The 25,068-nt window shown below is 49.5% G+C and overlaps 8 protein-coding genes across 8 annotated transcripts; 3 read left to right on the top strand and 5 right to left on the bottom strand.

Moving 5' to 3' along the window:
* Window positions 1-583: 583 nt before the first annotated feature.
* Window positions 584-1,017, bottom strand: LOC309416223 (histone H2B 1/2/3/4/6). The gene has a single exon (XM_082015796.1). It carries the CDS (start codon window positions 982-984, stop codon window positions 604-606), a length of 381 nt encoding a protein of 126 aa, XP_081871922.1. The 5' UTR covers window positions 985-1,017; the 3' UTR covers window positions 584-603.
* Window positions 1,018-1,323: 306 nt separating this feature from the next.
* LOC309416222 (histone H2A-IV) lies at window positions 1,324-1,734 on the top strand (the record flags this gene model as incomplete). The annotated part of the gene is made up of 1 exon (XM_082015795.1): window positions 1,324-1,734. The coding sequence occupies exon 1, from the start codon at window positions 1,345-1,347 to the stop codon at window positions 1,732-1,734; it is 390 nt and encodes a 129-aa protein (XP_081871921.1). The 5' UTR covers window positions 1,324-1,344.
* Window positions 1,735-2,752: 1,018 nt separating this feature from the next.
* Window positions 2,753-3,412, bottom strand: LOC309416234 (histone H1.01; the record flags this gene model as incomplete). Its single annotated transcript, XM_082015806.1, has 1 exon — window positions 2,753-3,412. The coding sequence occupies one exon, from the start codon at window positions 3,410-3,412 to the stop codon at window positions 2,753-2,755; it is 660 nt and encodes a 219-aa protein (XP_081871932.1).
* Window positions 3,413-12,126: 8,714 nt separating this feature from the next.
* LOC309416235 (histone H4) lies at window positions 12,127-12,438 on the top strand (the record flags this gene model as incomplete). Its single annotated transcript, XM_082015807.1, has 1 exon — window positions 12,127-12,438. The coding sequence occupies one exon, from the start codon at window positions 12,127-12,129 to the stop codon at window positions 12,436-12,438; it is 312 nt and encodes a 103-aa protein (XP_081871933.1).
* A 1,124-nt stretch (window positions 12,439-13,562) lies between these two features.
* On the bottom strand, window positions 13,563-13,952 carry LOC309416204 (histone H2A type 2-C; the record flags this gene model as incomplete). Its single annotated transcript, XM_082015779.1, has 1 exon — window positions 13,563-13,952. One exon carries the CDS (start codon window positions 13,950-13,952, stop codon window positions 13,563-13,565), a length of 390 nt encoding a protein of 129 aa, XP_081871905.1.
* Window positions 13,953-15,122: 1,170 nt separating this feature from the next.
* On the bottom strand, window positions 15,123-15,533 carry LOC309416218 (histone H3.2; the record flags this gene model as incomplete). Its single annotated transcript, XM_082015792.1, has 1 exon — window positions 15,123-15,533. The coding sequence occupies one exon, from the start codon at window positions 15,531-15,533 to the stop codon at window positions 15,123-15,125; it is 411 nt and encodes a 136-aa protein (XP_081871918.1).
* Window positions 15,534-16,912: 1,379 nt separating this feature from the next.
* Window positions 16,913-17,302, top strand: LOC309416207 (histone H2A type 2-C; the record flags this gene model as incomplete). Its single annotated transcript, XM_082015782.1, has 1 exon — window positions 16,913-17,302. One exon carries the CDS (start codon window positions 16,913-16,915, stop codon window positions 17,300-17,302), a length of 390 nt encoding a protein of 129 aa, XP_081871908.1.
* A 1,121-nt stretch (window positions 17,303-18,423) lies between these two features.
* Window positions 18,424-18,807, bottom strand: LOC309416216 (histone H4; the record flags this gene model as incomplete). Its single annotated transcript, XM_082015790.1, has 1 exon — window positions 18,424-18,807. The coding sequence occupies exon 1, from the start codon at window positions 18,733-18,735 to the stop codon at window positions 18,424-18,426; it is 312 nt and encodes a 103-aa protein (XP_081871916.1). The 5' UTR covers window positions 18,736-18,807.
* Window positions 18,808-25,068: the final 6,261 nt, after the last annotated feature.

Here is a 25,068-nt window from a genome sequence, read left to right on the forward strand (position 1 = left end):
GTATTAACCACTAGGCTAGTGGTAAACAGCTTATTAAGATAGATATCACTTATTACTACATAAATTCTTTTACACTGTCGACACCTCTCAAGTCTGCTACAAAAAAAAAAAAAAGACTGAGCACCATCAAGTGGTAGATCTCGTAGTGGTTACAACGATGTACATAGAAAACATTTCGTTAGCAATGATTTTCTTTACCAACGAGAAAATTACAGAAACCTTTTTCCTCCAATTTACAATGCATATAACATGAACATACTTAGAATTAAGTGAAGCATTGCACAAAAAATATACATAACAATATTAAAACTGAAATAGAACTATAAAGAAATGGCATCACTTAGAAAGACAAAGCATTTAAAAAACTTTAGTTACAGCAAGTCGTTTGTCGCCCAAATAAAGTATAAGATCCCTGATGTAGAAGTTGGACAATTATCTTATTGAAATTAGTTAAGTGGGGCATGAGAAGTGACTAAATTAATTAATACCAAGAAGTTAAAGGTTTTTTTTTCCATATTTGACTGTACAGCCCTTTTATTGAAAAGGTAGGTGGCTCTTAAAAGAGCCTTTGGGTCGAGGTCTGGCACAGGGCACAGAGGCGGCTTACTTGGAGCTGGTGTACTTGGTGACAGCCTTGGTGCCCTCGGACACGGCGTGCTTGGCCAGCTCACCCGGCAGCAGGAGCCGCACGGCCGTCTGGATCTCCCGCGAGGTGATGGTGGAGCGCTTGTTGTAGTGCGCCAGGCGAGAGGCCTCACCGGCGATGCGCTCGAAGATGTCGTTGACGAAGGAGTTCATGATGCCCATGGCCTTGGACGAGATGCCCGTGTCGGGGTGCACCTGCTTCAGCACCTTGTACACGTAGATGGAGTAGCTCTCCTTGCGGCTCTTCTTGCGCTTCTTGTCGCCCTTCTTCTGCGTCTTGGTCACCGCCTTCTTGGAGCCCTTCTTGGGCGCAGGGGCTGACTTGGCCGGCTCGGGCATCGCCACGAACACGCGTCCGTCACACACCGAAACTGATGAACGCTCAGGAGCGCAGGGACCAACGGAGGGCGAGTCGCCGCGCGCCACCTATTTATAGCTGCCTTATGCAAATGAGCAGCATTGCCTCCGCGCACTGTCATTGGTCAGAAGGACAGAGCGTCACAACTCCGCTATGATGGTTTCTTATTGGTCGGAATTCGATTCGCCTTCTCATTGGCTGTGCAGAGGAGACCTACTTCTCAGCCTATCAGCGAAGGGGCGAGGAGGGGAAAGCGAGGCTATAGGTGAGCAGCGCCGGCTGTGCCAGCTGTTCAGCTACTGGTTGCTCTGAGACGCGAACGAGCGAGCGCTGGAGCGAGGATGTCCGGCCGCGGGAAGCAGGGCGGGAAGGCGCGCGCCAAGGCCAAGTCGCGCTCGTCGCGGGCCGGGCTGCAGTTCCCCGTGGGCCGCGTGCACCGGCTGCTGCGCAAGGGCAACTACGCGGAGCGGGTGGGCGCCGGCGCCCCGGTGTACCTGGCGGCCGTGCTGGAGTACCTGACGGCCGAGATCCTGGAGCTGGCGGGCAACGCGGCCCGCGACAACAAGAAGACGCGCATCATCCCCCGCCACCTGCAGCTGGCCATCCGCAACGACGAGGAGCTCAACAAGCTGCTGGGCAAGGTGACGATCGCGCAGGGTGGGGTGCTGCCCAACATCCAGGCCGTGCTGCTGCCCAAGAAGACCGACAGCCACAAGGCAAAGGCCAAGTGAACACAAGGGAAAGGTGCTGCGTTGTCTTTTCCGGAGAAAATAATCCCAAGGCTCTTTTAAGAGCCACCCACAAAAATCATAAGAGAGCTCCGTTATCCGCACTATAGTTATGCCATTTTATGTGAATTACTCAACCCGTGTTTTGTCTTGTTTTCTCCAGGTTTATTAATGCTGTTTGTGGGTTGGTGATGGTAGCAACGCTTTCCATGTTTTCGTTAACACAAAGTAGTGCTAAGACGTTCTCCCAAAACAAGTTATTCCTGCTATGGGATATTTTCCGTTTAGTTCTTACGCCAGACAACATGGGAACACTCTTACTTCGGTAAGAGCTCCCGTCCCTCCCCCCCTCTTCCGCGTTCTTCTCCGAGTGGCTGAAACGGCACCGGAGATGCGAGGCGCAGTCGTCGTCTGGGAAGGGGGGGGAAGGGGCAGCGGGCCGGACTCTCTGCTGGCCAATCCTTGGTCAGGGCGGGCTTTTTCAATACTTAAAGCTCTTTCTCATCGGGAACAAAAGGAACGGGAGAGCTTAGGGCTGTTTTCGGGTCAGTAAGGAAACCCTCCCCCCTCCTCCCCAAAGACACAAAACCATTTAAGGAGACAACTTAAAAGAGAAATAATACAATAGATTACACATGGCTCAGTAGCGCGCCTGGCAATTGCATTACTTTTGTTACAAAATATATCTTTAAAAAAACATACATCCGATTTTTATCAAATCATTATATAAAACAATTGCTTCCTGGTAGTCAAACTAATTACTCGGGGAAAAAAGAAAATATATTAAAGTCTATACTTCCCTAAAGCCGCCGCGTTATACCGTGCTCGTTAACGTTTCCTTCGGTAATCGTAGGGGAAAAAAAAAAGACACAATTGACCTCTGACGACTTACGAATCACTGGATCCTTGCTGCGGGTTACTGACGACCTCGGTGCCTCAGCTCCTTTAGGGAAAGTGTGGGTGGCTCTTAAAAGAGCCGTTGGATAACAATATATGTAGAGCAGGACTCTCCTAGTGCAATTTACTTCTTTTTGGGCGCCGCCTTCTTCGCCTTAGCCGCTTTCGGCTTGGCCGCCTTGGGCTTAGCAGCTTTGGGCTTCACTGCCTTCGCCTTGGCCGGGCTCTTCGCTGCCTTCTTGGGGCGGCCTGCCTTGGCTGCTTTCTTGGGACTCTTGGCCGCTTTCTTGGCCGCGGTGGCCGCCGGCTTCTTGGCTTTCTTGGGGCTCTTCTTCACCGCCGCCGCCTTCTTGGGCTTCTTGGCGGCGCTGGCAGGCTTCTTGGCCGCCGGCTTCTTGGGCTTGGCCGCGGCCGCGCGCTTTTTGGGGGCTTTTTCCTTCACTTCTCCAGGTTTCTTGTTGAGGCGGAAAGAGCCGGAGGCGCCGGTGCCCTTGGTCTGCACCAGGGTGCCCTTGCTGACGAGGCTCTTGAGCCCCAGCTTGATGCGGCTGTTGTTCTTCTCCACATCGTAGCCGCCGGCGGCCAGCGCCTTCTTGAGCGCGGCGAGGGAGAGCCCCTTGCGCTCCTTGGAGGCGGAGACGGCCTTGGTGATCAGCTCGGTGACGCTGGGGCCCGCCGGCTTGCGGGCTTTGGAGCCGCTCGCTGCCTTCTTCGGCTTCTTGGCGGCGGCCTTGGCGCCGGGCGCGGGCGCATCGGGGGCAGCAGCGGGAGCGGTCTCGGACATCGCGGCGGCGGCGGCAGCGTCCTCTGCGGAGCGGGCGAACACAATTGGGCTGGCGCGGGTCAGATGCTCGTATTTTTAGAGCGGAGCCGCGCGGTGATTGGTGCGTTGCAGAGCCCGCCCCCCTGCACGGCCGGGGAGCCCTTCGGTGTGCTCGATTTGTGTTTCTTTGGACTAACAAAAGTGTATTTTCCTCGGAATTTCTGCCACCAAATCGCCCCAATTCCCCGGTGAGGGAGGAGAAGAGCAGGTACTTGCGTTCGGGAGAGTTTCCAGCCGCCAACACACGGGCTGCGTTAAAGGAGAAGCGAGAAATCCCGTGTGCTCCTGCTGGAGAGACCTCTGAAGAGAGAAACTTTTGTTTTTCCTTGCAAATTAAAAATTTCCTTTTGACATAAATGTTACAGCAACGACTCAGTCTGATTCTTTAGAGGGTTTTCTTGGGGTCAAAGTTGAAATCTGCAGTTTCAAAGCTATTTTGACAGTTTAAATTGATTTTGAAGAGGAGGAAGTAACACAAACTCCTCTTTCAGCTCTGAATATGGATTAAGAACCGGTTCCTTTGACCATGTGTTTTACCTCCTAAAACACTAAAGTCTAGTGAAATTGTGTCTCATACAACCTCCTATTGCACTTTTTATAGAGCCATAAGCAATTTGTTAATATCTGGAGATGTAGGTACATACAGTTGTTTTATTTTGTCTTGCTGGCATTTCAGTAGAAGCGAGGCAAACTTACCCTGCTACTCTGTGTTGGCTGTTTTCTTTCTTTTGTTTGTTTTCCATATGAATTTCTGTACCAATTATTAAGTAAATCAAGCTATTTGCTTTTCATGTTGCATTTCAATTTCAAGTAAACAGTCATTTGATACCTGATGTTACAAAACTGTGGCTTTGTAAAAGAAAACAACCTCCTAAACTTTTGGTGATATTTGCTGAAATTATCTTTGTGGCTCTAGTAATTTAAGATGTGCAGGGACTAGCGCAGCAGTCTAGAGTTTAGTAGTTATGTTCTTCCTGCTCAGAGAGTATTATATTATTATGTATTTTCTCTAATAGTAGTAGAATTTAAAACCGTATTACTGTTTGGGTTTTTTTTTTTTACAAATCTTGCACAATATGTCTACAGAAAGATATATCTAAAGCCAGTTCTGAATCCTCTTCCCACTCTAAATAAAACCCACTTAATTCTTCCTTACGCATTATATAGCTATCACTGAAATGAGGAAATGCTTTCAGGACAAAAACCAGAGCACTTTGTGATAACCTGAGTTTTAACAAGGGGAGAGGTAGGTCATAGGTCATTCCTAAAGAACCAGGAAGAATTCAATCAATATTGATATCTGGTGGAAGATGGTGTAATGTGCTGAAGAGAAAAGAGCTCTGGAATAATATTTCATTAATCTGTACCTGATGATAAACAAGTGCATTATCCATTGCCTTTTGTAGTTATTTAAGAATCACAAAGACTACACTTCAGCCCTGCCCTCTGATTTCCTTTGATATTACCAGATGCAACATATAATGTGAATACATTATTTAAGTACATAAGCAACTGAAATTTCAGATTGTATGAATAGGTGGTTTTGGGCAAATATAATCCTATTTCCACCTTATTGTTTCATTTACAATGGCTATTTTGTAAATACAAAATACAAAACAATATTTTTGTGACTATTTTGTGTATATACCATGAAAACATTTTAGTTTGCTGTAAAATTGGGTTTCAGTGAATATGAAACCATGAATAAATACAATGAAGGGAAAAATTGCAACCTGCACCCTAGAAGGAAAAAAAAAAAAATCAGAAAAAAGGTTGCAGGAAAAGTGCACCTGAGCTCTGTAATGCTCAAGAGGAAGATAATTAAGAGAAAGGCTAATCAAATTGGGACTTTCAAGGTCTTGCTTGTAAAAGTTATGTAACATAAAAAAAGGATACAGGAACGAAATAAATTGTAGTAGATGTGGGTATTGAAGCTATACCTTCACAAATTACCAAAACTGAAGTAAAATAAATGTATATATTTTTAAGCCTATGTCCTGTGTTTGTTTGTAAATCAATGAATGAGACTTTCCATTGACTTGACTACATAGAAATAAAGTAGCAATGCTGGGAGGAGATGACATTTAGCAGCTACCAGGACACTTCATAGCACATAGACAGAGGAAAAGCATAGACCATGAGTGACATGTCAGCAAAATGAAAACTCATGTTGCCTACTCTTGCTATTTTGAACTCATACACATTTACTTCAGTAACCTTCACTGGAGGAGATTTAAATACTCCAGACATCAGTTGTGGCTTCACAGAGTGTTGATTCACATTTATTGGTGGCTGAAATTGAGGTGGCTAAAGTGGTTACCATCCCAGTTGTCTGCCTGGCTTTTCTCCCAGCAGTTGCTACTCTCTCTCCGTTCCCAATACGAAAGATAATAATAAGTGTAACAGCTTCTAATCTCCAACAGTTATAGTCTACCATCTTAAACTGAAGTAGCTTCATAAATTTCATGACACAGAGAGAAGCTCTGATGTTTCTTTCTTAATGACTTTGCAGCAAAGACATAAAATAACTAGGAATGTAGAATTGCTGCTGGGAACATGTGTTGTTCTCTACATGAAAGAAATACATGCAGGAAAAACATTTTGGAAAGTTAAGGTGCATTTGGCAATTTTAAAAAGTGTTTGCTCCACCGTCAGAGCAGATAGTTTAGAAGGAACAGACAGATGTACTCAGGCAAAGAAAAAATGTGGTGAAGCGTTATATAAAAGGCAGTAATGGCAGTTTCATCTTCGGCTGAGCAAATGAGAAAAGGAAATAATCATGTTGTAGGTATAGGAGAGAAAGACGTCATGAAGAAGGTATCACAGACTATGACATGCAGTTTGGCTTTCCCAATGGGACTGGAGGCAGGTAGACTTCATCATTCATTAAAAAAGGAGAGTGATATTGGGATCTTCAGAGATACTTTTGGAGAGAGCATCACTGTAATGTCTACTACATCTGAATTACTTCAATCGCTCTCACCTCATCGGCACCCCAGTAGGTCACACTACATCACAAACCTGCACAAGATTGCAATCTGAACACTGCAAGTCACTTCCCTTCAGATACCCAGTCTGTACAACTTTTGCAGTTATCTACTAAGACCTCTTGGCATAAGCAAGGAGACACATGAACAGCAGCCAAGGGCTGGCACCGCACCCGAGAGCTATCAAACATTCCCATCTCCAGTTTAGGACCTGCCAGTACTTGTTCCTAAGAAAATGAGCTCTGCGTTATATTTAGATATGTTTACAATAATGAGAGGTAGGAGAGTAGTTGTTCTCAAGCAATTTTGTTAGGAGGCATTAGCATGAGAGCTAGCCACACAGATGTGGCTAATGGGCTGCTCTACCTGCTGTAGGTGAGTCCTGTGGTCAGTCATTCTTAGACAGCTGGAGGAAGTACAGCTTATATGCCTGTGCACCACAGCCTCTCTCCTTCCTTCAAGTGACAATTTCCAGAGAGATTTAGGTGAGGGCCTTTACACTATGTGCTGCACTCCAGCACATATGTTCCACAGGAAGAAGGTGTAAATACTCCCTGCAACTGTGATTACGCTCCTATTACAGTGTTACACCCATGCCTTACTTGCCCTCAGTGACTTCATCCTTCATCTGAGTTATAAATGTAATAACTCGTGTGATCAAACCAGCCAGCACAGTTTAACAGCTTTTAACCCTTAGCTAAGCAATTTTAAAGTGGTACCTACCAAACTAAAAACTCCTTGCAGCTCAGCAGACAAGTCTCTGCCTACATAATACTAATGTTGCTGCTGCTAAGACTCCCAAGTGTGAATAGGCCACACAAGGTCTTTTAAATCCATTGTATGGCTGAGCATCTATAGTGGGCAGGACAAATAAGGTAGAGCAATGGATGATTGTCCCTGCAGACTCAGCTTTCTGGAATGTTGCACACTCCTCCCTGTACTCTTGGTTAAGGGTTGGGGCACCTATTGTGGCCTCCCTTCATTACTGTCATGGCATGTCATTTGAAAATTGAAAACATACAGTCCAAAACTTGGATATGTCCATAGTTCAGAGACACTGGGAAGGATGCCTTTCTTGGGAAAGTGAAAAAACCCAGCAAAAACACAATGGCCGAAAAACCATTCCCAGAACAGCTAATGAGGAAAAAAGATGCACTTTGTTGTCTGCTGTACTGGAGATTACCAGGTTAATACATTTATACTTTTCTCACACAGAGGCAAAGAAAAGGTCCTCACTGTCAGTTAGATATCAAAGAACAAAATTATTTTTAATGTCTTAAAGTACTTTGGTCTTCTAAAACTAACCTAAGGCACTTGACTAACTGTCTTCTGGACCACCCTGGCATGCTTGGAATGTAGTCATCAACCAGCGATTGAGGACCTCTGGCCCTGAGAGAAACTGTCCATGAAAGGTAAGCAACATTAAGAAGCTCCATCAGTCATGGCTCCCCAAAGAAATCATCTCCTCCTGAATCGACAATGCCTCTCTTTCACCTGAATTTAATAGTGAATTTCCACCAAGGAAGGGTGCCGCCACACTGTCCTTTCAGAGCAGCCTCTCCATCAGCGCTGAATCCTGGCTGCTCAGACCAGTAAGCAGCTCAGAGTGATGCTGAGCAACTTAACTCTTCCTCCCCATAACACCCAGGCATTTCTGCATGCTTTCTGCCCTCCACCATTTCCTATTTGTGTGCCAGTGCTCCCCGTGACTGCTGGTAAGAGGGAGAGAGATATGTGACCAATCTATGCGTCCCCTCCCACTGCAGCCAGTACCATGTTTAGTACCCATGGAGGAGCAAAGTGTCCTTGAGCACGTAATGCATGCACAGCTCATCTGCAATCCACCGTCTCCCTGGCTGGTAACAGCCCAGGTACTGATGTGACAGGCTTCCAGGTACCTTGGGTTGGCAGGCAACCCATTTTTTTGCCATACAGGCAGTGATGGTGGCATCTAGACACAGTGTAGGCTGGACTTCTGGCATTGCTGAGAGCCAAAGCACTGTGCCACACACCATGTAAAGGTATTCTCATTAAGTGATGCTGCCTTGCTGGTTTTCCTCGGAGGTGTGGGGATGAAGCAGGTACTGGCTCCAGATAAGGCTGTTTATTGCCATCTTTCTAGAGCAGGAGTATCACAAGGTAGCACTTGGGTGCCAGCAATATAGGCTGGCTGTTTTCCCATAGAAAAGAGCAAAAAGGTTTGGAAGAGTTGTTCAGTGTGCAAGAGTGCTGTAGCTTTTGTTTTTTACAGTACACGCTTTGCAGCTGTGCAGTCCATGGGCTGGTGCCAGAGCGGCACTGTCCCCGGTTAGGATGTCATCCAAACTGCCAGGGGCACTGGAAGGGCTGGCTGGTGCCCAGATTTCCCCACAATATACAAATGAGGCCAGTCACTCAGCATGCCTGCTATCAGACAGTTAGGAAGTTGGGAATCTGGCTTCACAGGCTCACGAGAGTATGTGTATACAGTGTGGGCACATTCAAGAAGAATATATGTCACCTATTTTGCCTGCAACTTGCCTTGTATGATCTGGCCCCAGAAGGAAGGATTTGCTTCCATAATAAATATATTAAGTCTAAATCTTGGTCTTCCTGACATAGTTTTTTTTCTGTTTTGGACACTGAAAATGCAGTCAAGTTTTGGATGATTTGTGCATGAAAGAAGGAGTAGAATAACAAGTTTTAATGCTTGTGTGCTGTTTGAGGTTAGTAGTTTGTAATGTGTTACATTTAATTGTATGGTTAACAAGACTAGCACAGAAGGCCAGCACTGAGCAGCTAGGAGCAGGGATCAGCCTGTGTCCAGCTGCACAGAGGTGGTAAGAAAAGAGAAACCAGCTGAGGTTTTCAGTTTACCCAAACTGCAATAGGAGATATGAGACACCTACAAGAAAGGACACTTAATAGCCCAAATTACCCAAAGTGGTTGAGAAAAGGGCTTACTGATCAATAAGGTAAACATTTGAGTAATTCTGACATTAAGTGTCCAGTTCTAATGTACATTCATTTATATAAACATCTTCCTAGGGGGGAAGAAAAAAGTAAAAAAGAAAAAAAGAAGAAAAAAAAGTACCAAAACAACCTAAGTGGAGACAAAGGTGTAATATGTGCTTGTTTTATTAATTCTTTAGAAGAAAACAGGCCTTGACATGCTTGAGTACATGGAAAGGTTTTCAAAGATTACCGCTGTCAGCCACATCACCGAATGAGGACAGGAATGATTTTTTGCATTTGACACTGATGAAAAGAAAAAGGGTCTTACACTTGAAAACTGTTTGGTTTTAGGTTTTTATTTTTTTTAATTTTACAGCATGTGCTTATTCTGCTAACATGGTGACTGGTTTTAGCTCTGGGTTTTTTTGGTGGGGTTTTTTTTGGTTTTGTCACCTTCTGCTCCCTAGGGTAGCAGAGTCACCTGGCTATGGTCTCTTCAGTGTTGAGTGAGACACTAGCTGTATTGGACTAGTATTAGGGACACACAAGCCATAGGTCTGGGAGAGGACAGAGGAAGACTACAGCGTGTAGTAGCAGAACGTGTTTCTGCGGTTAGGAATACCAGCATGGATCCAGAGTGGGAAGAAATGAGTGGGCAATATGAGTGGGACAGCCTTGAGATTGTGCTGCCCTTTGAATTGCATTCAGGACAGAGACTTATGATCATAACACTGGAAGAACTGAGTAATTCACAGGAAAAGTACACCTGGGCCAATATCCTATCTGTGACAGAGGCCAATAAAAAAAGAATGTAAGAACAATAACTGATATGTCATCAAAATTATCCCTTAGGTGCTAGTGATTTGTAGGCCAGGGACTCACCGAGTCAGAGGGGATGTCTTTGAACTGGAAAGCCTTGAATGGATTTTTCTCCTGTGTGTTTATTGATTGCTTTCTATGGACATAACATCTCTCATTTTTCATACTTTGGGACATGGCTTTGGCACAGCAAATTACAAAAGGTCAAGGAATAGGTACAGTGGGAGTGGTAGATGGACAAATGGGTGATGGACATGTATATTACATGGAGTGCATCAGTTTCATAGAGGAGAATCTAATTTATATAGTTAAGTGTCCTCAGTGTGTGTGTGTTACACAATGGTGCTGGAAAACATGCTTTCTATGGTGTAGATGAAGTGGGACGAAGTTGCAACCAGCAAAGAGAATGAACTCAACCCCCTTTCCTATAACTGAAGAGAATATACTTGAAGCAGAGGGAATGACAAATCATTTGAAAGAACAGAGAAAAAGAGATTAGGAGTCTTTGGGGGCAGGCAGAGATATTCCTATATAAAATATCTGAGTTGAAAGATGCTGGGAAAGCATTACTTCACCATTATATTTTTAGATCCCATCACTCACACACACTTTCCCTTCTGGAGTCACTGTCACTGAGGCAGAATCAAATGCAAGTGTCAGTGAGAAAAAGGGCTGTCAGAGTTCACAAGGATCTCCCTGAGTCCTTCATCTTGAAGGGCTCTCCTCTGTCTCAGTGTGGATAATGATGTGTGTATTCAGCCATGACGAGCACAGGCAAATTCTCCATATTAGAATTATGCTAATTCATAGTCCCAGAGGGACCTGAGCTACAAAAGGAGGGCTGCAAAGATAGCCAGCAGAAAAAAGGTATGGATTTCAAAGTCATGATGACTGATTTTCAGAGTCGTGAAGTCGTACCAAAGTAAGAAAGAGAAATGTTGTCACTGGCAATGTAGACTGGTGAAAGGAAAATGTACTACATGAAAAAAAGAGCATCTATCCACTCAGAATGATGTCAGGCCTTTGAAAACATAGAGGAACACATGGACATAGCTGATGTAGTCATTTTTGTTGTGTATTTGACATACATGACTAATTTTCATCAGTTACAGTTACTAGCAATGACCTAAATGGAAATAGAATGTTTTTTGAATTAATGCTTTTTTGAATGAAGTGACTAGGATGTCTGGGACTTACTATGAAGCAACAATCCAGACACAGGACAGAAAATAAAGGGCCTTCTCCAGGTCTATGCTGAAAAAGCCCTTTGTGGACTCACCAATGATGCTACAGTCTGAGAGTAAAGCATAGCCAGCTCACAGAAAAACATGCATTTCTTACCAGACTGAGATGAAGACATAGAAATTATTTTCCTGATGCTTCACAGCATAAACCAAATACTAGCATAAGGCCACAGAGGTGACCTGTCATTTTTTACATTTAGCAGTTGGTTCTCAATAATACCATCACATCCTTGTGATGTTACCTCTGAACTAATCAGACATGGTCAGCGTGACCGTAGCAACGGTCCGCAGAGGCCTCAAGGCCGCCAGATCCCTGCGAAGTGGGGGCGCGCTCGGTCCCTCGTAAAAGGACGGTGTGTGCGCCGTCGCCCCGCCCGGAGGGGAAGATGCCGGGAAACGGCGGCGCTTCTGGGGCCCCGGGGCTGGGGGACGGCGAGTGAGGCGGGGGCAGAGGCGGAGGCGGGGACTGGCGCGGCGAAGCCGGGCGGGGCCCGAGGGAGGTGCCCGAGAGCCGCGCAGGGCGAAGGCCGCACCTCGCGGCGCCCGCGGAGGGGGCGGAGGAGGAGGCCCTGGCCCCGCCCCCGGCAGCCGTGCCCGCCCCTGCTCCCAATCAGGTCGGCTCTCTCGCCATAAAGAGCGCGGCGCGGGCTACTGCGGCTCGCAGTTGGGAGCAGGTAGGTTCAGCGGCAGTATGTCTGGTAGAGGCAAGGGCGGGAAGGGGCTCGGCAAGGGAGGCGCCAAGCGCCACCGCAAGGTGCTGCGCGACAACATCCAGGGCATCACCAAGCCGGCCATCCGCCGCCTGGCTCGGCGCGGCGGCGTGAAGCGCATTTCGGGGCTCATCTACGAGGAGACGCGCGGCGTGCTGAAAGTCTTTCTGGAGAACGTGATCCGGGACGCCGTCACCTACACCGAGCACGCCAAGAGGAAGACGGTCACGGCTATGGACGTGGTCTATGCCCTTAAGCGCCAGGGACGCACCCTCTACGGCTTCGGCGGCTAAAGCTTGCTGCTCCCGCACCACCTCGAGAACCCAAAGGCTCTTTTAAGAGCCACCCACTTGTTCCTCTGAAAGAGCTGGGTCGTGTTGCTTGGTTTTCCTTGGTTGTTGCCACGCTTTCTGCACGCTCCCGCACTCTTCCTTATTCCAACTCGCCTCCCTCTCTCTTTTTCCTGCCGAGCTGCAGCCGGGCTGGCCAGCCTAGTGGCTCGGCTCCGGGCTCCTTTCTAGCCCCGCGGTGCTGCATCATTCCCCTTCGCAGCTCTTCTGCCGCCTCTTTCCTTCCTTTCCCGCGGCCGTTTTCGGAAAAGCGCGCTGGAGTGCCCCACCGAGGAGCGGCGCCCCCAGCCTGTGACTCTCTCCCAAGGCACTGGCCGATGGCGGGGAGGCCTGGGAACGGCCGGGGCCTGCAGGGCGGGCCAGGCGCGCTCTTCCGCTGCTCTGTTCGGAGAGAACACGGGCCGAAGGAACCGCTCCCCCCCCCCCCCCCCCCCCAACACAATAAAACGATGGCGAGAAAAGGCAACACGCGGCGCTGTCTCGCCGCGTTCTCTACCGCGGGGCGGCGGACCCTTCCTTGCCTCCTGGCTGCTCGTGCCCGAAGGGGGAAGCCACAGTGGGTGCACCGGGCTCACTTCAGCCGCTGGGGCATGGAAGGGGCCGCCCCGCTCTTGCACGGGGGGCGCTGGCAGCGGCCGCTGTGGCCGGGCCCCGGCTCCGAGCGGGTTCAGCGCCCGCGCGGGTGGCGGTTGGCTACAGGCGATTGGGCGCTCGCCCCGGCACAGCACCAGCCCCACACCGGGCACTTCCCGGCTGCGAGAGTAGCACCGTGCTGTGCCCGCCCGCTGGCCGCGGCTGAGGTGCGGCGGCGCCCGCGAGGAAAACGCAGGCTTGCCTGGCCGCACCCGAGCACTCCGGCGTAACTGGGCCCGGGCGACTACGGGGGAGACCCGCTCCCTCCACTGCCTCTTAACGAGTCTGCCCTCCCGCTCGAGAAGCGCGCGCGCGCGCATCGTTGCCCCGCGCCCGCTCAGCCGCATTTCGAGCTCCTTCTCAAGGCTGTGGGTGGCTCTGAAAAGAGCCTTTGGGTTTCGCTTCTGTGCTCGGGACGCTTCTCCGGGCCCGGTTTACTTGCTCTTGGCTTTGTGGCTCTCCGTCTTCTTGGGCAGCAGCACGGCCTGGATGTTGGGCAGCACCCCACCCTGCGCGATCGTCACCTTGCCCAGCAGCTTGTTGAGCTCCTCGTCGTTGCGGATGGCCAGCTGCAGGTGGCGGGGAATGATGCGCGTCTTCTTGTTGTCGCGGGCCGCGTTGCCCGCCAGCTCCAGGATCTCGGCCGTCAGGTACTCCAGCACGGCCGCCAGGTACACCGGGGCGCCGGCGCCCACCCGCTCCGCGTAGTTGCCCTTGCGCAGCAGCCGGTGCACGCGGCCCACGGGGAACTGCAGCCCGGCCCGCGACGAGCGCGACTTGGCCTTGGCGCGCGCCTTCCCGCCCTGCTTCCCGCGGCCGGACATCCTCGCTCGCTAGCTCGCTCGCTCGCTGCCAAAAACCCCGCCGCGACACGAAAAGGCAGGTGAGTTGCCGGTGCTTTGAGGCCCACCCTTATATCCCTTCCTTTTGCGCGGCCGGCGGCTCCTGATAGGCCGGGGCGCCTATCGGGGAACGCGCGCCCAATGGCGAAGCGAATCTCGTCGTGACCAATAGCGAGGGGCGCAGCTCTGACAGGCCTCCGCACTCCCTCTCGAGGCGGCCAATGGCGAGCCGGGCGGGGCGGGAGTCAGCGGACGGCTCCGCCCGGACCCGAGCGCTCGCTCCCGCCGCCCGGAGCCGCGGCGGCCGCCCCGCCCCCACCTCGCTCGTATTTTCTCTTCTTTTATTGTTTGTAAGCAGCCGGGTCGGCAAAGTGCGGCTTGGGAGGGCGGGAGGAGGAGGTAGGGAGGAAGAGAGAGACAGCATGGCGGGGGCAGTGAGCGGGAGGTTACCGCCGGGGTGGTTACCGGGACTGGGGAAAGGCGGTACACTTCCCCCCCCTTGTTTCACGCCGGCTCTTTTCCCCACGGGAATCTTCTCGCCCCTGTCCATCAGCGGCACACCCCGGAGCTTTCCGACCTTCCAAAGCTCTACACGCCTCCTTGCCTCGGAAAGGAGCCACCACAGCTCCCCGTCCGCTCACCACCGCAAAGGCACAGAACATGGCCCCTGAACCCGCTGCCTGATCACATATAAAAATTAGGTTACAGCCTTTGACTCCTCTACTCATGCTCCGGTCCTCTTTTACTCTATACATTTTATGTGTTCCTGTAGTATTAATAAAGACTAAAAGCGGTGGATCTTGTTTGTTCCTTGTTTAAACTTACATTTTCTCATAACCCGGTTTTCATTATTCTTTCCTAGCTCTAATTTTTTCCACTGCCATCTTTTTTTCCCCTTCCTTTCTCTTTTTATATTCTGAAAGATAAATATATAATAAGTATACTCGCGTATAAAAATAATGTTACAGCTTTTCATAACTTATCAATCTGAATGTTTCAGTAAAGTTATTCTTAGTAAAGCATTGTAAAAATAGTATGACTTAAAAATAACTTTTTGTAGCAGTGTTACAGCTCTTTTTATTGGTTATGTAGTGGCTCTTAAAAGAGCCTTTGTGTTGGTTAAAACGTTTTTTCAAAATGTTGCCAACCAGTTTATGCACGCTCGCCGCGGATGCGGCGGGCCAGCTGGATGTCTTTGGGCATGATGGTGACGCGCTTGGCGTGGATGGCACAGAGGTTGGTGTCCTCGAAGAGCCCCACCAGGTAGGCCTCGCTCGCCTCCTGCAGCGCCATCACGGCCGAGCTCTGGAAGCGCAGGTCGGTCTTGAAGTCCTGCGCGATCTCGCGCACCAGGCGCTGGAAGGGCAGCTTGCGGATCAGCAGCTCCGTCGACTTCTGGTAGCGCCGGATCTCGCGCAGCGCCACCGTGCCGGGCCGGTAGCGGTGCGGCTTCTTCACGCCGCCCGTGGCCGGCGCGCTCTTGCGGGCCGCCTTGGTGGCCAGCTGCTTGCGGGGCGCCTTCCCGCCCGTCGACTTACGCGCCGTCTGCTTCGTGCGCGCCATCTCTTTGAGCCAAACTTGTAAGCTAAGGAGGAGCAGAAGCACTGACATCCTGCCTGTGCTCGGGGGGTATATATAGCGCCAGGCCCGTCTTTGATAGGCTGACGGACACATGGTGACTTTCATTGGCAGATTCAAAGTTTAAAACTCCCGCCACTGGTAGGTACCGCCTACCCTTTGCCTCTTTGTTCCTGCTGTACACTGTGTGCCGACGAAAAAAGCCATTCTTGAATCACTCTACTTCTTTTCCATTTCCAGAAATTCTTCAGATGTTACCGATTTTAGAAATTTTAAGATATTGTGTGACATAATTTACACTTTCTCGTAAAAAAGTTTTCATCTGAACGTTTTTTAAATGGATATTTCTATGTACAATTAAAACCAAAATTTTTTCGAATAATATAAGTATTTGTGTTTAAAGACCTTGAAATATTAGAGAAACTTTCAGAATATAAAAAGAGAAAGGAAGGGGAAAAAAAGATGGCAGTGGAAAAAATTAGAGCTAGGAAAGAATAATGAAAACCGGGTTATGAGAAAACGTAAGTTTAAACAAGGAACAAACAAGATCCACCGCTTTTAGTCTTTATTAATACTACAGGAACACATAAAATGTATAGAGTAAAAGAGGACCGGAGCATGAGTAGAGGAGTCAAAGGCTGTAACCTAATTTTTATATGTGATCAGGCAGCGGGTTCAGGGGCCATGTTCTGTGCCTTTGCGGTGGTGAGCGGACGGGGAGCTGTGGTGGCTCCTTTCCGAGGCAAGGAGGCGTGTAGAGCTTTGGAAGGTCGGAAAGCTCCGGGGTGTGCCGCTGATGGACAGGGGCGAGAAGATTCCCGTGGGGAAAAGAGCCGGCGTGAAACAAGGGGGGGGAAGTGTACCGCCTTTCCCCAGTCCCGGTAACCACCCCGGCGGTAACCTCCCGCTCACTGCCCCCGCCATGCTGTCTCTCTCTTCCTCCCTACCTCCTCCTCCCGCCCTCCCAAGCCGCACTTTGCCGACCCGGCTGCTTACAAACAATAAAAGAAGAGAAAATACGAGCGAGGTGGGGGCGGGGCGGCCGCCGCGGCTCCGGGCGGCGGGAGCGAGCGCTCGGGTCCGGGCGGAGCCGTCCGCTGACTCCCGCCCCGCCCGGCTCGCCATTGGCCGCCTCGAGAGGGAGTGCGGAGGCCTGTCAGAGCTGCGCCCCTCGCTATTGGTCACGACGAGATTCGCTTCGCCATTGGGCGCGCGTTCCCCGATAGGCGCCCCGGCCTATCAGGAGCCGCCGGCCGCGCAAAAGGAAGGGATATAAGGGTGGGCCTCAAAGCACCGGCAACTCACCTGCCTTTTCGTGTCGCGGCGGGGTTTTTGGCAGCGAGCGAGCGAGCTAGCGAGCGAGGATGTCCGGCCGCGGGAAGCAGGGCGGGAAGGCGCGCGCCAAGGCCAAGTCGCGCTCGTCGCGGGCCGGGCTGCAGTTCCCCGTGGGCCGCGTGCACCGGCTGCTGCGCAAGGGCAACTACGCGGAGCGGGTGGGCGCCGGCGCCCCGGTGTACCTGGCGGCCGTGCTGGAGTACCTGACGGCCGAGATCCTGGAGCTGGCGGGCAACGCGGCCCGCGACAACAAGAAGACGCGCATCATCCCCCGCCACCTGCAGCTGGCCATCCGCAACGACGAGGAGCTCAACAAGCTGCTGGGCAAGGTGACGATCGCGCAGGGTGGGGTGCTGCCCAACATCCAGGCCGTGCTGCTGCCCAAGAAGACGGAGAGCCACAAAGCCAAGAGCAAGTAAACCGGGCCCGGAGAAGCGTCCCGAGCACAGAAGCGAAACCCAAAGGCTCTTTTCAGAGCCACCCACAGCCTTGAGAAGGAGCTCGAAATGCGGCTGAGCGGGCGCGGGGCAACGATGCGCGCGCGCGCGCTTCTCGAGCGGGAGGGCAGACTCGTTAAGAGGCAGTGGAGGGAGCGGGTCTCCCCCGTAGTCGCCCGGGCCCAGTTACGCCGGAGTGCTCGGGTGCGGCCAGGCAAGCCTGCGTTTTCCTCGCGGGCGCCGCCGCACCTCAGCCGCGGCCAGCGGGCGGGCACAGCACGGTGCTACTCTCGCAGCCGGGAAGTGCCCGGTGTGGGGCTGGTGCTGTGCCGGGGCGAGCGCCCAATCGCCTGTAGCCAACCGCCACCCGCGCGGGCGCTGAACCCGCTCGGAGCCGGGGCCCGGCCACAGCGGCCGCTGCCAGCGCCCCCCGTGCAAGAGCGGGGCGGCCCCTTCCATGCCCCAGCGGCTGAAGTGAGCCCGGTGCACCCACTGTGGCTTCCCCCTTCGGGCACGAGCAGCCAGGAGGCAAGGAAGGGTCCGCCGCCCCGCGGTAGAGAACGCGGCGAGACAGCGCCGCGTGTTGCCTTTTCTCGCCATCGTTTTATTGTGTTGGGGGGGGGGGGGGGGGAGCGGTTCCTTCGGCCCGTGTTCTCTCCGAACAGAGCAGCGGAAGAGCGCGCCTGGCCCGCCCTGCAGGCCCCGGCCGTTCCCAGGCCTCCCCGCCATCGGCCAGTGCCGTGGGAGAGAGTCACAGGCTGGGGGCGCCGCTCCTCGGTGGGGCACTCCAGCGCGCTTTTCCGAAAACGGCCGCGGGAAAGGAAGGAAAGAGGCGGCAGAAGAGCTGCGAAGGGGAATGATGCAGCACCGCGGGGCTAGAAAGGAGCCCGGAGCCGAGCCACTAGGCTGGCCAGCCCGGCTGCAGCTCGGCAGGAAAAAGAGAGAGGGAGGCGAGTTGGAATAAGGAAGAGTGCGGGAGCGTGCAGAAAGCGTGGCAACAACCAAGGAAAACCAAGCAACACGACCCAGCTCTTTCAGAGGAACAAGTGGGTGGCTCTTAAAAGAGCCTTTGGGTTCTCGAGGTGGTGCGGGAGCAGCAAGCTTTAGCCGCCGAAGCCGTAGAGGGTGCGTCCCTGGCGCTTAAGGGCATAGACCACGTCCATGGCCGTGACCGTCTTCCTCTTGGCGTGCTCAGTGTAGGTGACGGCGTCCCGGATCACGTTCTCCAGGAAGACTTTCAGCACGCCGCGCGTCTCCTCGTAGATGAGCCCCGAAATGCGCTTCACGCCGCCGCGCCGAGCCAGGCGGCGGATGGCCGGCTTGGTGATGCCCTGGATGTTGTCGCGCAGCACCTTGCGGTGGCGCTTGGCGCCTCCCTTGCCGAGCCCCTTCCCGCCCTTGCCTCTACCAGACATACTGCCGCTGAGCCTACCTGCTCCCAACTGCGAGCCGCAGTAGCCCGCGCCGCGCTCTTTATGGCGAGAGAGCCGACCTGATTGGGAGCAGGGGCGGGCACGGCTGCCGGGGGCGGGGCCAGGGCCTCCTCCTCCGCCCCCTCCGCGGGCGCCGCGAGGTGCGGCCTTCGCCCTGCGCGGCTCTCGGGCACCTCCCTCGGGCCCCGCCCGGCTTCGCCGCGCCAGTCCCCGCCTCCGCCTCTGCCCCCGCCTCACTCGCCGTCCCCCAGCCCCGGGGCCCCAGAAGCGCCGCCGTTTCCCGGCATCTTCCCCTCCGGGCGGGGCGACGGCGCACACACCGTCCTTTTACGGGGGGCTGACCTTGTCCTCGCGGCCGACTTCTCCTAGGGGCTTCGGTGCCCCGTCTCCAGTGCCTTGATGGGTCGCGGCCCAGCCCTCCCATGCCCCGGGAGTCGGCGGTCTTGTGGCCCCGCGGACCTTTCGGGCGAGTTGGCGCAGCGCTCGCCCGGGACAGCGGTGCCGAATAGTGTTGCGAGCCACCTTCCTTGAATTCGACGGTCTTAGTCCCTTCCACCATTTGCTGGGCATCATTTCATTTTCTTCAACCATTTCCTCATTACTTTTTTGACATTATGGCCTTACTATTAGGAGCTACTAGTGGACATTCAACTGTCATTGGTCTTTTTCACAGTGTTATCATATATATTTTCAATATTACTCTATATGTGCAGCACAACATATTTATCTTTCACATATCAATGTTTGTTTATAAACTACCCTACCGCCAGTGAGTACTAATTATTTCCACGAATGGGCGCAGATCTGATGGTTTGGTTCTGTTTTGTTTTCCTTTCTGCATAGCACTAAATCCTTGAACTCTTAATCTCTAGTTGTTTTAATCCTGGGTACTGTATACAGGGAATGAACATGACAGTTCATAAACTACCTGAAACTGGCAGAGTTTACAGTGAATATGATTGTCAGAAACAATAGGTTGACTTTATTTTCCTTAATCCTGTTTGTCTTTTTTAGATATGGGTTTGGGGCCTACATATGCCATGGAAGTCTTTTATATAGCATTCCATATGAAAAGTTATGTTTATTGCCTAGAAGATAATGAACAATGGTAAATAATTTATAAAGCAATAGGCCAACTATAGCAAATATGGTATTAAATGTCCCTGAAAATCCAAAAAGCACTTCTTACAGTTTTTCTTAATTCTGTTCCCTGTTCTTTTAGATTATGTCCATTTAAATTGTTCTTAATTTTCTTCTTATCCTCATAAATCATCAACCACAGTATGTGGGTTTGGGGTTTTTTTATTATTTTTCAGTAAATCAGCACAAAAATAGTTTTATATGCAGATGAAATCCTGATTTATGTGTTACAAAGTTGACCTCTTTATATTTCATCAGTGAGGACCAGTGTTGAAGACGTGAATTGTGAGCATGTCAGCTGTAAAATGACTTTCAAAATTACTCCCTACTGCAGCAAACAGGAAAAATCACTTTGAAAGGGCTGCCCTGGCCTTTGTTCCTGTATATGCCCCTAGACACTTTCAAATATGTGGATCCACAGAAAGCAGTTTTGCGCACATCATACTGGAGAATTTCCTGAATTACATTTCCACTCAGTTATGACTTGTGTGATTATCTTCACCCACTCTCTCTACTTCAGTACATGCTGAAGAATCCACCTGATAACCTCCTTCATATGTGCAAGTGTTAAAATCTTCACAGAATAACAAAGCAGCAAGGTTTAAGCTGCTAGGACACACTGTCCCCTAAACTTTGGGGGTCTACTTGTGTACTCCAAGGGCCAAAAAGTGGATGGAAGCTCTTTTGACAGTTTTGCCTCATTACACTGTCAGTCTGCAACCATTAAGTTATAGGTAAATCATTCTCTTGTGTTATAAAAATGCTCAGTTAAAAGATTCATCATTGTGGTATTAAAGGACAAGAGGAGCTTCAAGAATTAAAGGAGGAATGTAAGTCTCTCTCTTTTAGCAGAAGAGGCAATCAACATTAGCATAATAGAAAATGAAAGGAAAAAAGAGTCCTGTTTATGTTCTTATGTTACTTCTTTTTATGTTAAAACTACAGCATTGATTTAATGGGCTTTGAAGCAGGGAGAGAGACATTCCTTTCAGTATAGAAATACCTAGAGATTGGTCTAAAGTAGTCCTCAAATCTTAGGCTGTTACACAGTAATAGGAATTAGGCTAATTAGACAACTGGAATTGGGGAACTCCATGTACTGCTTTTGCCCCATGGAGGAAAAGGAAAAAAAATTCCAAGTGCATTAGGAGTTTTGCAAAGATCCTCACTACTATAGCAAAACTTTATCTGCTTGTGCCATACGTGCCATATCTGGGGTTGCCAAAGTGCAATAACTGCCAGTTTCTTGTGGGCAAGAAGGCCCCATTCACATCGTAACCCTGCAATTCTGGAAGGACCTCTAATATGATCTTTAGAAAAACACTGTAAGTCACCTCATTCTTCAGTCAGCTTTGGGAATCTGTGACCTGGAAAATTATTCTTTCTAGCCCCTTCTTGTTACTATACTGTCAACTAAGTGTAAATTGTTCCTCCTTATCATTCTCATCCTTGTGCCACTGAGCCAGTCCAGCAGCAGCTCTTGGGTCTAATGCTGTGTCAGAAACTGCTCTTGCTCCACATGAGAGAAAAACAAAAATTAAAATTTCCAGTCCATTGGAGCTTCTGCATGCTGAGCAGAAGGGTTTCCATCTTCTCAAGAGTGCTAGTGAACACAGGCTCGAAGATAGAGAAGTAGTTTTCATCTGTATTTGAATGATGTTTCTGTGATTTAAAAAACGGTTCCATTTCCTGACAATAAGGCATGTTCTGTTGTATGAAAAAAATATGATTTCGAGATGTCTTTCAAATGTGGAGTACAGACTCTTCTGAACATTTTGTAATGCGTATCTCACCATGAGCTACAGCTTATATCCAGAGATTTGTCAGGAGAATAAAATAAGATAGGTCTACAACCAAGCCCAGAGTCTCACGATTGTGGAAGCCACAATTCTCGGCGCAGAAATTGGCTGCTGTTCATTTGTGCATAGTGGTAATGAAAACACTGCACCAACATTTATTATAGGACATTTTTAATTTCCTAGTAATTCAGGAAAATAAATGTCAGTAGGTGCAGAGGAAAACAATGGGAGCCTATGACTCTGTTAAGCAGAAGGAAGCAGGGATTCATGATTTACTCAACATTGGGACACCTGTGCTTGGCGTCAGCTTTGAAAGAAGTCATTAAAACACAGGACAGTAATAATTTGGTACTACCTACTCTGTTCTTCCTTGGAATAGGAGCAAGGGTAGATTTCCAGTTTCAGTAATCAGTCTGCATAAAGGTGAATTGATCCAAAGCAAGTGTGGGGTTTTGATGCAGAACCTGAACCCACCATATTCTCCTCACTATGTTTTTTTTCCTAGTAACATCTTAAGAAATTCTGGGTAGAATCTCTCCATAGGCCTGTGCTAATCCATTAGAAATGTTTATTTCCTGGAAGGAAAGTAACAACATTATAGTAAAATATTTCAGTATTCTTATTGAGATTTGCTGATTCTAAAAATGAAAGAAAGGTGGGTGGAGTGGCGATAGACAAATACAATTTCTGCCTGAAGAAATAATGGAGTATCAAAGCCTGGGGAAGCCTTCTTTCTGTATCTATGTAACTGCACCAAGTTCCCGTGTTGAGCACATGCTCTCTGTTTGGGGTTATATTCTACAGTGGCTGATAAAATAAATTTTAGTCTACAGTGGCTTAGAAATTAAAACCCACTTACTAGATTACAATCGAAATACTTGGATAGTTCTGGGATATTACGCTTGAACATCCAAAAGCAAAATGTAACTGAATAAAAGAGCCTGAGGGGGGCTAATAATCTGTAAATTGCTTCAACAGTCAGGTCTGCCCTTCCTGTCTTCTAGTTTATTCCCGTCTTTGATTTGACCTACGTTGTAGGGGAGATCACAATGTTTTTCTCCAGTGAGAACCTACAGCTTGATACTACCAATCTGTCTTTTCTTGGTCACAGATCTCTCGCATAGTGGACGGGGATAATCTCCGATGTACAGAAATACAGCTTACATGGACCAATGATGGGCTTGAGAGATCAGAATCAAACCTCTAACCACTTTCCAGTTTCTAAGAAAGTCAAGAAACAATCATGCCAATGAGAGCAAAAGATTAGTGTTCTCTTTCTATTTCCGGGAATCTCAGAGTCCGTTTCTGCCTTAAAGAATTTGGGACAAATAAAAAGACTACTAGAAATCTTTCCAAGACTGAAAAGGGTGACAATATTCCTTGTTGTACGAGTTCAGAGAATTGACAGAAAGCTGCCATTAAATGTCAATGGCTTGAAACAAATCAACCACGTGTATAAAGATATCAATGGACTAAAGAGTTACAAAATATTACCTCCACTGCCTTTGAGAGGACTTGAAATCTCCGTCCTTTTGTTACCATGGGGTCCCTACTACTAATTTTTTTTTTAGAAAAAATCTTTTCCTCAGAGTGTCAGCAGTTCTGACAGTGTTCAGTCATGTCACTCAAGACCTTAGTCCTCCCCCATTATAAGAAATAACCATCAGATAAAATGGGCATTAAAATTAGTTTCCAGTTTTTGTGTTTAATCAATACGCAATGCACCCTTCTGCAGTTTCACACTTTGCAGTTCTGTTATGCTCCTTATCACAGTCAGATCACCCAAAACACGTATTTACCTTCGTTTTACTGGCTGAAATGCAGTCGCTGTGAGATGTCACAAAGCTGTGTTTCTTCCCACATTTCACCTCCAAGCAGAGGGAAAAAACGATATGTTAAATAACTAGAATAAGTCTAGTCCTTGCTTTGATTGTAGCCCTTTAGAAATTTCAGTTAAACACGCGTAATCAGAAAAGAATATGACATTTCTCGAATGTCACATGGAGATTCAAGTCAGCTTACCTCTGTACTTTCACAGTCCCAGGCAGCGGGAATTCTGCGTTGTACCGTCACCGCATTCACCCTGTTATACTTTTAGCCCTGAAAAGAACTGCTCACCCGTTTTTAGGAGCCGATGATAGCTTCCTATCTAGTGTATGAAACACAATATCATTGCAGGCAGACGATTAACTGTTTCGTATGAAAAAAAAAAAAAAGCGCAACATGCCATTGAAAACGAAGGAGGAAAGTGAGAATTCAATCCATTGTTTGGGATATGGAGCTGCCGCTGTCTCAACTCTCTCGAAAAGGTGTGAATTCTTATCTTATTTCTGAAAGGAGCAAAGCGGTGAATCACCACATGTTGTTATCAAAGCAAAACATTTACAGCATCAACATTCAGTCATTAGAACAGAGAAAACAGCTTTGCATAATAAAGTGTTCCGATTACCGAACACACCCTCAAAGGACAGAATTTACAGCTTCAACTCCCCGTCCAGTTCAAATTTCACTATACCCCGGATTCTATTCCCCAATCAATTTAACAAATCGCGATGCAAAGGCGCGTACTTTTAAAATTTTGAGTCTAAAAAAACCGGAATATTGCAATTGCAGCTGTCCTGACGCCTGAATTTGACAAACGAAAGGCACTTCGTTAAGTCTACATTGGAAGCGCAATGGCAGGAACACCAGCCCTCAGAGGGAGACGCCGGTGTTTTCTTCCACTGAGATACCTAAGCAGACGTAAAGTAACATCGGCTTTCGCACACGCTGCTAAAGCACAAACGTCTCCCCAAAAGGCGGTAGCTAAGACAACCGTGGTCGCTGAAGGGACGCTGAGCGGTGTCCTGTGATTTCGGAGGGGAAGCGGCTCGGCCGGGGGAGACGGGGGAGCCAGCTCTGCCTCCGCGACCGCGGCGCTCAGCTGTGTTACTTCCTCGGCTTTAATATCAATTTACCTTTAGACCAACCGTTCAAACCTCTCTGGTTTTTGCCCTCTCTGGAGAAGACCTTCTAAAGTACAAGCTTGCACGCCGGTTGTGCCCATTTAGCCGATGCTATAATTTTAATTTTGAAGATAAAACGAAAGTTTCTCTCTCCCAAGGTCTCTGCGGCCCCACGCCACGGAGTTTCTGGGGTCGCTTTACCCTCATCGCTGCAACTTCCCACGGGCACCGCCCTTCGCTGGCAGGGCAGACACCCCCCCGCTTCGCCCGAGAAGAAACGGGGTGCATCGGCAATAAATTTCGGGAGGAAAAAGCCCTTTTTGGACCTGGAAGAAACACAACGGGCGCGGCGGCGGGCGGCGGGGCGAGGCGGAGCGCACCAATCAGCGCGTGCGGCGCCGCTATAAAAGGGGGCGGTGGCGACGGCGCCG

The sequence above is a fragment of the Phaethon aethereus genome (assembly GCF_964289735.1).
Source record: "Phaethon aethereus genome assembly, contig: HAP1_SCAFFOLD_314, whole genome shotgun sequence".
Taxonomy (NCBI): domain Eukaryota; kingdom Metazoa; phylum Chordata; class Aves; order Phaethontiformes; family Phaethontidae; genus Phaethon; species Phaethon aethereus.

Coding starts and splice junctions, on each gene's coding strand:
- LOC309416223 (XM_082015796.1), bottom strand. CDS start 984: ATGCCCGAGCCGGCCAAGTCAGCCCCTGCGCCCAAGAAGGGCTCCAAG.